This window comes from Dermochelys coriacea, chromosome 7 (genome assembly GCF_009764565.3).
Source record: "Dermochelys coriacea isolate rDerCor1 chromosome 7, rDerCor1.pri.v4, whole genome shotgun sequence".
Classification (NCBI taxonomy): domain Eukaryota; kingdom Metazoa; phylum Chordata; order Testudines; family Dermochelyidae; genus Dermochelys; species Dermochelys coriacea.
In genome coordinates this window covers 29,598,072-29,610,428 of record NC_050074.1, presented here as the reverse complement: position 1 = coordinate 29,610,428, position 12,357 = coordinate 29,598,072, and the positions used below count along the sequence as shown (strand labels likewise).

The 12,357-nt window shown below is 43.0% G+C and overlaps 1 protein-coding gene and 1 long non-coding RNA gene across 2 annotated transcripts in view; one reads left to right on the top strand and one right to left on the bottom strand.

Annotated features, from left to right (window-relative positions):
- Positions 1–12,357, bottom strand: part of LOC122461156 — a 140,289-nt gene that overhangs the window by 78,289 nt on the left and 49,643 nt on the right. The window lies entirely within an intron of this gene.
- Positions 10,229–12,357, top strand: part of NINJ1 (ninjurin 1) — a 38,381-nt gene continuing 36,252 nt past the window's right edge. Inside the window, exon 1 of the mRNA XM_038411647.2 lies at positions 10,229–10,671. Coding sequence (XP_038267575.1) covers positions 10,600–10,671 — 72 coding nt within the window. The 5' untranslated portion in view covers positions 10,229–10,599. The remainder of the gene's footprint in view (positions 10,672–12,357) is intronic.

Sequence of the window (12,357 nt, the reverse complement as noted above, 5' to 3'; positions counted from 1 at the left end):
TCTTTAATTCAAAGTTGCAAAACTGAGACCTTTTTGCTAGACACAGGTGATTAGTGTTGTTTAGCTTTGGGATTTGGCATTTTACCCTTCAAAGGTAACTCAATGCTTTACAAAATTTAAAATGTTTTTAAGTTTTGGCTGCAGCAAGGCAGTCAAAATCAGGAGAATAGAAAAAAAAATTCTGGATTCTTTTTGTTTGTTTGTTTTTGTAACAAAATAGCAGATGAGAGCTGTAATAAATAAGTAAATAAATAAATACGAAATTAAAAAAGACAGTGCCCCCCTGAAGCAACAGCAGGGGTGAGGTGCACAAAACAAAAAGAAGCAATGTTAGAAATACTGAGTCTTAAAATGGCTCTGAGTAATCAGACTGTCACTTTGATAAAGGTACATGAAAATTCTGTAAGCAAAAAAAAAAAAGAAATAATCACACCTTATGTAAAAATTGATATGGATAATGTTATAGAAGTTAAACTAAGGAAGGAATGTGCATTTGCCCCAGAACATGTGCAGGGCATATTGTAGAAGGGGCAAAAGAAATGCAAACATACCATGCTACTTAATTAAAATGCTACTAGGACTCCAAAGGGAGCCATAATAGGTTGGGTTTTCTTTTTCAGATTGCTATGGGTTTAGGAAGCAGAAGTTAAAAAAGTAATCAAAACTCTGGTGAAAGTTGATTGTGTCCCTTTTAAGATAGAGTCTTTGAGCTGCTGATGGCTTTAAATCCAAAAGCAGGAAGCATCTATGAAAATGCAAATTACCTAAATGATAAAGGAAGGAAAGAACTAGCAGGACAAAGGAGCTGCAGATAAAGGATATACATGGTCAGCAAACAAACAAGATAATTTTAATAAATTTAATGATAATAAGTACCCCTGTAACAATGTATAGAGTGTATGATTTTTGGAAAAATCCTAAAGGTCATATGGTAATGATGCTTCTCAGCTATTACCTGTAAATAATCTTAAAGCTTAACACAGCAGGAAAAACGTTATAAACTTGGTCTGCTGTATAAGAAGGAAAACTGAGGTACCCCACCTCAGGGATTTAATGACTAAACAGTGGGATAATTTCCCCATAACCCTTAAAAGATAAATGCCAGTGAAAGCTGAACTGCCTATAGAACAAAAGCAGGAAAATATGGGGGTAATTCCTCTGTTTTGCCTGCAATCAGCAAGGATATTTGTAAAAGAAATATTTTAAGCAATAATCTGTCACCCCAAAAAGGGGTAGAAACATGTTCTTTTGTCTTTCAGAAAATCAGGAAAAGCTGATGCCAGCTGAAGAGCAACCCAATACCATGAATCTACTGTCACAATAGAAATTGTGTTTTGTGTTCTATGTTTTGTCTTGTTGCTAGCACTGTTGTGTGTTTAAAAAAAAAATACTGCAGACCTGCAGGTAATTAAAAATAACTTAAACTCTCTGTCCCAGCTACAGGACAGCCTGATACAAAAACAAGTAAATGCCAATGTAGACTTGGCCCAAATTGGTCTGGGTAACCTAAAAGCCCGATGGAATCTTTGGCAATGGCTTAATACTACCACATGGCTTATGCATAAGAAAAAATTTAGAAATAGGAAACTACACAGCCATAGCTATGGGATGCACTGAAATGCAGATACTTGCCCTAGCTACTTTGGAACACGAAATGTTCTGGGTCATATTGGGAAATATTAAGGGTTTGATACATTTGTTAAAACAAAGAAAGAGATAATTGTTTGACACTTATCAATATGAACGGATGCAATATGTTTCCAGTATTGTAAAACCAGACTTGTTAATGGGAGAAATTGTCAAAATTGCACACCAACAGTCCCTGGAGGCAAAGGTATTGAAGGTTAGCCCACTCCCCATATTACACATGGGATGCTTCTGGCTACTCTGGACCTTGAGTCAGTAGGCTGGGGAGGGAGGGAAGCGATTGGACACTAGAGGTTGTGCCGAATGGACTCCTGAAAAGTGAGTATGCCTCAACTTGCCTGTTGCCCCAGAACCTTGTAGTAAAGATACATCACCAGGATCATGTATGTGGGATGAATTGGAATCACAAACTCAAATTGCCTCACAGTACCTTCTCTTGAATAGAAAGTGACACTGACGATTATAAATCTTAGTGTCAAAAGGGGGATTATGTTGCATCATATTAAAGAAGTTCTGTATTAAAATCACAAATGAGTTTGATTCCCCATAGTTTAAATTCCAGGGTATTATACTAATTAAGAGGTCTCTTGGTTTTTGGTACTGTTTCTCTCCCTCTGTGTGTGAAACCTGCAAGCTGCTAATTGTGTTAGTACATTCTAAGACAGAGTCTGTTCTCAAAGCAATTCTTTGTAACAACAACTACTCACACAGACAGAGACTCAAAGCAATACTCTGTAACAACAGAAACAGCACCCAGATACTTCCCGCCCTTTTGTTGTATTCATCGTGCTTTGTTAACAATTGTGATTAAAATAGAGTCAGAGGATGTATGTGGATGGATGCTTGGTGTGAATAATAACTGAATGATCAGGGAGGTGCCAGCCTAAGAATCCAGTGTCTATCAGCTGAAGAAGGCATCAAGTGGAAATAACCAGAGGACCCCCGGAGGGCAGATTGGAATCCACCCAACAGCCTCAAGAATGGGAGAACCAAAGAACAAGATAACATCTGGCAGCACAGAGCCATCAGGAATGTGTCATCTGCTGATTGATTCAGCAACAGCATGATGAAGCAATTCCCATAGACTGGCATAGGAAGAAATTCCTATAAAAATGGACTCTAGAAAGTGAGAACTTTGGGGGTCTGATTCTGCAAACCAACTTCCAGGAGCATTACATGTGCATCTGACAAAGCCCTGCTCCCTCCTCATGTCCAGGCCACCTGGCCAGTGGCTTGGCCAGAGCAACTCTAAGGCTGGTAACTATGATAACAACCTTGCAGAACCTGTATGTTTGTGTGTATGAATGTGTGAATAAATATGAAATTGAATGGAATGTTATAGCTATAACTAAATGCTTACTATGATTCTTTCTGTATTCACAATAAATGTGGTATTTTGCCTTTTCCCCTTTAATAAGATCTTCCTGGTTTTTATTTTATTGGTATAACAATTCCAAATATTATTCTATGGTGTTTTCTCGCTTTTCTGAGAGTCCATAATGCTGTAAAGCTTTACTTCTGTCTTCTCTAAATACAGACTTTCCATCCAGCTGTGTTTTTTTTTTAAAGTCCACGATGAATCAATATACATTTGTAGATTATGGGAATTTTCTTTAAGTGGTCCAAGCTATTCCACTAAAACAAATGGCTGCTGCTTTTTATCATGAGAAGCTGTATAATATTTTTTCTTTTTGCTGATGTGCATTAGACTTTTTATAGACAGGAAGTTAATAACAAATTGGATTGGACTCATCTGTAAAGTTTTTTCTTCAGTAACCTTTATCAGTAAATATGGACGCCTAACCTGCGCTTGTTTGCATTCAGACATGTTTGACAGTTGACACACTTTTATCTGCAATGTAGCAAGCCTAAAAGTTTACAGTGACTTGCTGATAGTTGCTTGATTAATCAGTTTTGTATAAAATACTGTAAAGTCCAATAGAAAATGATTAGCAGCAGTGACTCAGTGTAATCCTATACTGAAATGCATACTGATTTGTACATAATAAACCCTGTTACAGGAAGTGTAAACACAGGTTTCAGAGTAGCAGCCGTGTTAGTCTGTATTCTCAAAAAGAAAAGGAGTACTTGTGGCACCTTAGAGACTAACAAATTTATTAGAGCATAAGCTTTCGTGAGCTACAGCTCACTTCATCGGATGCATTTGGTGGAAAAAACAGAGTAGAGATTTATATACACACACACAGAGAACATGAAACAATGGGTTTATCATACACACTGTAAGGAGAGTGATCACTTAAGATAAGCCATCACCAACAGCAGGGGGGGGAAGGAGGAAAACCTTTCATGGTGACAAGCAGGTAGGCTAATTCCAGCAGTTAACAAGAATATCAGAGGAACAGTGGGGGGTGGGGTGGGAGGGAGAAATACCATGGGGAAATAGTTTTACTTTGTGTAATGACTCATCCATTCCCAGTCTCTATTCAAGCCTAAGTTAATTGTATCCAGTTTGCAAATTAATTCCAATTCAGCAGTCTCTCGTTGGAGTCTGTTTTTGAAGCTTTTTTGTTGAAGTATAGCCACTCTTAGGTCTGTGATCGAGTGACCAAAGAGATTGAAGTGTTCTCCAACTGGTTTTTGAATGTTATAATTCTTGACGTCTGATTTGTGTCCATTCATTCTTTTACGTAGAGACTGTCCAGTTTGGCCAATGTACATGGCAGAGGGGCATTGCTGGCACATGATGGCATATATCACATTGGTAGATGCGCAGGTGAAGGAGCCTCTGATAGTGTGGCTGATGTGATTAGGCCCTATGATGGTATCCCCTGAATAGATATGTGGACAGAGTTGGCAACGGGCTTTGTTGCAAGGATAGGTTCCTGGGTTAGTGGTTCTGTTGTGTGGTGTGTGGTTGCTGGTGAGTATTTGCTTCAGATTGGGGGGCTGTCTGTAAGCAAGGACTGGTCTATCTCCCAAGATCTGAGAGAGCGATGGCTCGTCCTTCAGGATAGGTTGTAGATCCTTGATGATGCGTTGGAGGGGTTTTAGTTGGGGGCTGAAGGTGATGGCTAGTGGCGTTCTGTTGTTTTCTTTGTTGGGCCTGTCCTGTAGTAGGTGACTTCTGGGTACTCTTCTGGCTCTGTCAATCTGTTTCTTCACTTCAGCAGGTGGGTACTGTAGTTGTAGGAATGCATGATAGAGATCTTGTAGGTGTTTGTCTCTGTCTGAGGGGTTGGAGCAAATGCGGTTATATCGTAGCGCTTGGCTGTAGACAATGGATCGAGTGGTATGATCTGGATGAAAGCTAGAGGCATGTAGGTAGGAATAGCGGTCAGTAGGTTTCCGATATAGGGTGGTGTTTATGTGACCATCGCTTATTAGCACTGTAGTGTCCAGGAAGTGGATCTCTTGTGTGGACTGGTCCAGGCTGAGGTTGATGGTGGGATGGAAATTGTTGAAATCATGGTGGAATTCCTCAAGAGCTTCTTTTCCATGGGTCCAGATGATGAAGATGTCATCAATGTAGCGCAAGTAGAGTAGGGGCATTAGGGAACGAGAGCTGAGGAAGCGTTGTTCTAAGTCAGCCATCCCACCATCAACCTCAGCCTGGACCAGTCCACACAAGAGATCCACTTCCTGGACACTACGGTGCTAATAAGCGATGGTCACATAAACACCACCCTATATCGGAAACCTACTGACCGCTATTCCTACCTACATGCCTCTAGCTTTCATCCAGATCATACCACTCGATCCATTGTCTACAGCCAAGCGCTACGATATAACCGCATTTGCTCCAACCCCTCAGACAGAGACAAACACCTACAAGATCTCTATCATGCATTCCTACAACTACAGTACCCACCTGCTGAAGTGAAGAAACAGATTGACAGAGCCAGAAGAGTACCCAGAAGTCACCTACTACAGGACAGGCCCAACAAAGAAAACAACAGAACGCCACTAGCCATCACCTTCAGCCCCCAACTAAAACCCCTCCAACGCATCATCAAGGATCTACAACCTATCCTGAAGGACGAGCCATCGCTCTCTCAGATCTTGGGAGATAGACCAGTCCTTGCTTACAGACAGCCCCCCAATCTGAAGCAAATACTCACCAGCAACCACACACCACACAACAGAACCACTAACCCAGGAACCTATCCTTGCAACAAAGCCCGTTGCCAACTCTGTCCACATATCTATTCAGGGGATACCATCATAGGGCCTAATCACATCAGCCACACTATCAGAGGCTCCTTCACCTGCGCATCTACCAATGTTATATATGCCATCATGTGCCAGCAATGCCCCTCTGCCATGTACATTGGCCAAACTGGACAGTCTCTACGTAAAAGAATGAATGGACACAAATCAGACGTCAAGAATTATAACATTCAAAAACCAGTTGGAGAACACTTCAATCTCTCTGGTCACTCGATCACAGACCTAAGAGTGGCTATACTTCAACAAAAAAGCTTCAAAAACAGACTCCAACGAGAGACTGCTGAATTGGAATTAATTTGCAAACTGGATACAATTAACTTAGGCTTGAATAGAGACTGGGAATGGATGAGTCATTACACAAAGTAAAACTATTTCCCCATGGTATTTCTCCCTCCCACCCCACCCCCCACTGTTCCTCTGATATTCTTGTTAACTGCTGGAATTAGCCTACCTGCTTGTCACCATGAAAGGTTTTCCTCCTTCCCCCCCCTGCTGTTGGTGATGGCTTATCTTAAGTGATCACTCTCCTTACAGTGTGTATGATAAACCCATTGTTTCATGTTCTCTGTGTGTGTGTATATAAATCTCTACTCTGTTTTTTCCACCAAATGCATCCGATGAAGTGAGCTGTAGCTCACGAAAGCTTATGCTCTAATAAATTTGTTAGTCTCTAAGGTGCCACAAGTACTCCTTTTCTTTTTGAGGAAGTGTAAAGGCTCTGCCAAATCACAAAAAGCCATGAAATTCAAAGAGAACATCAGAATTCCACTCTTAAATTGACACCCAAATCTTACAGCACATTTGCTGGATAAAATCATGTACTGTTTGGGGTTGGCTAAAATAATCTGATACAGAGGCGTTTAGTTTCGTGATTACTACTACTATATAGCTAGCACTTTAAGAACACAAGGACAGCCATACTGGGTCACACCAAAGGTCCATCTAGCCCAGTATCCTGTCTTCCAACAGTGGCCAATGCCCCAGAAGGGAATGAACAGAACAGGTAATCATCAAGATATCCATGCCCGTCGCCCATTCCCAGCTTCTGGCAAACAGAATCAAGGATACCATCCCTGACCATCCTGGCTAACTGCCATTGATGGACCTATCTTCCATGAATTTATCTAGTTCTTTTTTTAATCCTGTTATAGTCTTGGCCTTTGCAACATTGTCTGGCAAAGAGCCAAGTTCTCCATTCTGCCAGCCCCTTAGTGATTGTCTGTTGGTGCAAAGAAGCCATAAAGTGGCTGGAGACGGTTAGGTATGATGAAGGAATCACTTGGTAGTGTAGCAGTTCTATCCCACACCTCTTGCTACTCTCTCTATATAAGGAGCAAAGCCTAAAAAGTGAAAGTTGGAGTGTCTCTATGCTGTGGATAATCTTAGTTGCTCTAATTTAAAACTAGGGGATGAATGAGCCCCAGCCAGCGCCAACATTTTAAATAATGGAAATTTATAGGATTATATACTAAGGAATTATTCTATATTTAGATGCAATTATTCAGCTCTAAACAGCATAAGAATAGAGCTACTGAACAACTGTGCTTGTAACTGTGCAAAGCCTTTTCACTGTTGGAAAGCAATTTCAGTTGTAGCTATGCTGCTATTTGTGAAGGGATTACATGTGTGTGTTAAAGGAAGAGTCCACGTAATTTTTTAATCTATACTCATTCAATCTTAGGTAACCATAGATGTTAATTGTAACAGTAGTAAATTTAAACATCAGGAAAAAAGTGATTGAAATTGTTTTCCTCTATTTCTTTTCACATTGTTTACATTTTGCAATTGATAGCACTTTGTGTTATCTTAGTCAGTTTCACTATTTCTACCTATTTTAGGGATCTGTGCTGGTGTCCTTTACCATAAAATCTGTACACTGTACAGTCAGTCATTCCTTTTTATGTGGGTTATTCACACAGTAACAGAGAAGAGAAATATTTCTAGAAAAATAGGACAAGGAGATTGCAAATCCACAAACACTGGAAGGAGGATACAGATTTTTTTTTAATAGAATAAATTTCAAATTGGTGACTTTTTAATCTCCTCAGTGTTATTGGTTCATTAAATTTTTTTCTAAAATGCATTTTTTTCTGACATTTTTCTTTGTAGGCCATGAATAAAAAGGACATTTACAACCTAAATAACTATTCTACAGTTGAGATACACAAAGGCTAAGGTCAAGTGCCTTCATCCATCCAAGAAGTACAAGTTCCTGTATAACCCCATTTCTTGATGTATATTATGTTAGTCATATTTGGCTGTGTTTGACCCATTGAATTATAACAGCTATTTCTACACAGCCCAACCTGGAAGGAATGGCTTATCTGCCAAAGCCCTGCATTAACCAGTAGGATCAACAAAGCCTCCTAGTAAGGAAGATAGTTGGATTTACTTACTATGGAAGGGGTTAAACATCTTAAACAGAGCTCTTATCTGCTCTGCATGGACATTAAAGATTACTTGGTGGTTTTTGTCAGAGTAGGGGGCTTGCCTTCATCTCCTTGGTGAAAATGTCTCATCCCCGATTGTTCTATAGTATGTTACATGCTGGCTACCATCTCCTTGCATGCCAGTGATAGGTATCACAAGCAATTCAGGTCCTGACATAAGACCCAACTTTGCACATATTTATGCCTGTGGATAGTCCCACTGAAACTATTCACTTGTGTGCAGTTCCTCACGTCTGCACATCTTTGCCCTATTTTGTAAAGTGTTTTGAATGCAAGTACTATGCAAGATTTTCATTTAAAAATCATCATAGAGTGAACTGCAAGGAAGTGCATGGTCCTTGTACTAAAAGACTGATAAGGTTTTGTATATTACTATGGCCACTTATCTAATATATGTTTGGAGAGTGTGGTCCTGTGGTTAGTGCTGTGGGCTGGGAATCAAGATTTGTGGGTTCCATTACCATCTACTTCTAACTTGCAGTGTGACCAACTCTTGTTAATTTATTGAGAGTCTTACATTTGGTGTTTTTCTTGATGCACCAGCTCCTGGAGTCATGTTATTTTATGAGAATGTCAACTTTTGTTTTTTAATTAAATTTTTAGCCCTCCCATTTCCAGAGAAAAGCTTGAAAACCCGTCCTGAGTGTGTCCTAATGGTTTGTAAACCAGAAAGCAAGAACTAAAAATATATTTAAAGAAAAACCATCTCATTTTAAAAACCAATCTCAGGATTTTTAAATATTTGGGATTAGAAATACTAAATTTACTTTGTGATTTTCAATAAGTGGCTTCTCAACAATCTGTAAAATGGGGGTAACTCTTATCTACCTCTGAAGAGTGTTGAGAGACTTAGACCTTGTTTACCCTAGAAAAGATTTGCTGGTATTGCTATACTGTCAAACCCTTCCTAGCGTAGATACACTTCCTTTATAACAGCACTTTTTTGCTGGGATAAGCTGGGTCTACACTAGGAGGGTATAAATAACCAGTTATACAAACAATTTTTCCTGAAAGGGAAAAAAAAAAGTCACGTAATGAAAGTGATGTCACTGAAGCACAAATTGACACCCCTTCACATTCTGGTGCATTGGCAATGGCTTTGCAATGGTTTGCAGGACAAGAAGAAAATGAAGCAATGCTCCAATCTGCAATTTATGCACTGCACCTATTGTGAATTTGAGATATTCCATTTTATGAACTTTCTGATTTTCTGAAGTCTTCAATCCCCATTTAGTTTGTCAGATAGGGGGTTCTACCTGTAAGTCTTTGCCAGCAGAACTGTATCTAGACTAGGGCTTTTGGGGGAATGGATGGTTTGGTTGTTTTTAATTCCTTGCCCAACCACACTGTTATAGGATAAAAGTTCCTAGAGCAGCCCTGGCCATAGAGTATCATTCTCCCCATCTTCCAGGAAGGCTGATAAGAACGGCCATACTGGGTCAGAGCAATGGTCCATCCAGCCCACTATCCTGTCTTCCGACAGAGGCCGGCGCCAGAGGCTTTAGAGGGAATACCGGAATAGGGCAATCTCTGGAGTGATCCATTCCCCATCATCCACTCCCAGGTTCTGACAGTCAGAGGTTTGATTTCAGAGTAGCAGCCGTGTTAGTCTGTATTCGCAAAAAGAAAAGGAGTACTTGTGGCACCTTAGAGACTAACAGATTTATTAGAGCATAAGCTTTCGTGAGCTGTAGCTCAGGAAAGCTTATGCTCTAATAAATCTGTTAGTCTCTAAGGTGCCACAAGTACTCCTTTTCTTTTTAAGAGGATTGAGACACCTGCAGCATGGGGCTGCATCCCTGAGCCTGGCCATTAGCCACTGCTGGACCCATCCTCCCTGAATGTTCTCTAATGCTTTTTTTTTGAAGCCAGGGATACTTTTCGCCCTCACAGCACCCCCAGCCAGGCGTGCCGGGTGAAGAACTATTTCCAGTTGCTGGTTTCAAACCCGCTGCCTCTGGAGTTAACCCGGACGCCTGGGCTCTTCTTCGGGTCTGGCTCCGTGGCCCGCGGAGCCGCCGACGTTTCAGACCAACCTCGGGCCGCTCGCCCAGACGCCTGCCGCTCTGCCCCTGCGGACAGGCCGAGCCCCGGGCCTTGCGCGGCCGCGACGAAGGGGAATCCCGGGCGGAAAGGGAAGCAGCCGCCGCCGAGCGGGCTCCGAGGCGGGGACTCTCCGGGCCGGCCGCCGCATGTGGGCGTGCAGCGCGCTGGGAAGGCAGACAGCGGGCGCGGCGGGGCCGGCGGATAAGCGGCCCCTGCGGGCAAGCGAGCGGCGGCCGGAGCGCCTCCTCCCCGCGGGCGGCCGAGCACCATGGCCTCGGCCTCCGAGACCCTCGAGCTGAACGGGCAAAGCGGCGGCGGCGAGCGAGCGCCTCCCGACAGGGTAAGGAGCAGGGCCGGGCCGGCGCATCCTGCGCGGCGGGGCACGGAGGCGCTGCGGCCCGGCGGGGCTGGACCCGCTCCCGGCCCGGCCTGAGGCCCGGCGGCTGAGGGGGCCCCGGGGCCGTAGCGGCGCAGGCGCTGTCCGGCCCGGCCAGGCGGGGCTCCCTGGGCTGCCCGGGGCTCCGGTCGGACAGGCGCGGGGCGGGCTCCCGCTGGGCCCCGAGGCGGGAGATGGGTCAGGGGCTGACAAGCCAGAGGTCAAAGCGCTGGCCCCGGCGAGGGGAGTGGGAGCCAGGGGCCTTGCCCTTCACCCCGCAACGGGACGGGGCTGAGCGAGCCCCTGCCACCGCTGCCCCGGGGCGCTCCGGGCTGAAGGGAGGAAACCCATCACCTGCGCAGTGCCAAGGGAGGAGAGCGGGAGCAATCTCTGCCCTGCAAACATATGCCTTAGGTTTTAACCCTGAACGCCATTAGCTGGGTTAAATTTAGGAAGAGCATCTAAGATTTGAGGTGCAAATGCCCCTCTCCCCACCCCCCACCCCCCATTTCCATGTACTTCAGTCAGTCCCTCAGGGAATGGATACTGTAATTTGCATTTATCACACTAAAACAGACTGCAAGGGGCATGCAAAACTTTTTAAATTTCTTCTTTGCTATTAATTTACCTAGAAGCAGGATTACACCTGTGCTCTCCCTTCATATATACGAAATAAAACTATGATTAACAAAGTGCTTTCTGTTAGAATATAACACAGCGTGTTCCCGTAAGGGTTCCATTCAGACTTCCAAGTTTGCCTATGGAAGGGTAGTAGAGAATCGTTCTTCCTCTCTCTATACACTGGCCTGCCGCTCCCTGCAGCTCCCATTGGCCGGGAACGGCAAACCGCGGCCACCGGGAGCTGCGGGGGCCGTGCCTGCGGACGGTCAACGTCAGCAAAATGGTTTGTGGACCACAATCAGATTCTCCTGACGGGCCGCAGGTTGCCCACCACTGCTGGAGCTGCTACCTTCCCTTGTCAACTGCTGTTTCCGCACACTTGTTCATCCCTGGACATTGTCATTAAATTAGAATATAAGCTTTTCGGGGCTGGGGCCATATCTTTCTGCATATTTATACAGTACTTTGGCCAATGGGGCTCCAAACCAGAAGGTGGCCTTTAGGTATTACAGTATTACAAATAATAAACAATGTAGTTCTATTAAGTTCAAGGGGAGTTTTTAGGAAATGTGTGTGCTATAGCTTGCTATCAATTCTAACCGGAGAGTATATCACTCACTACAGTGCATATACATAGGAAGGATGACATTTGCTGATGAATATATAACTGACTCATAGCAGTATGTGACCAAGGAGTAATTCTACAGTATTTAAGGGAGATAGGAACTCCAGTAGTTAGTGGAATTTGAGTAAGGACAGCTGATTTAAACCGAAGCCACGGCTCAAATATTTAGTGGACGGTGCTTACTACAAATGTCAGTTGTTCATATCCCCTTTGGAAATCTGATTCTGAGACTATTTTGAATGCCTTGAATCTCAAATATACTATAGTTGATCAGAAAAAAAAACAAACTTTTAATCTATTCCTTCAAAGATTGGCAGAACATTTCTCTAGTAGAGTTTTTCTGTCTTTCCTGCTTGAGTGCACAGCTTTTAAAACAACAACCCCTATTTTCTAATTTTCTTACA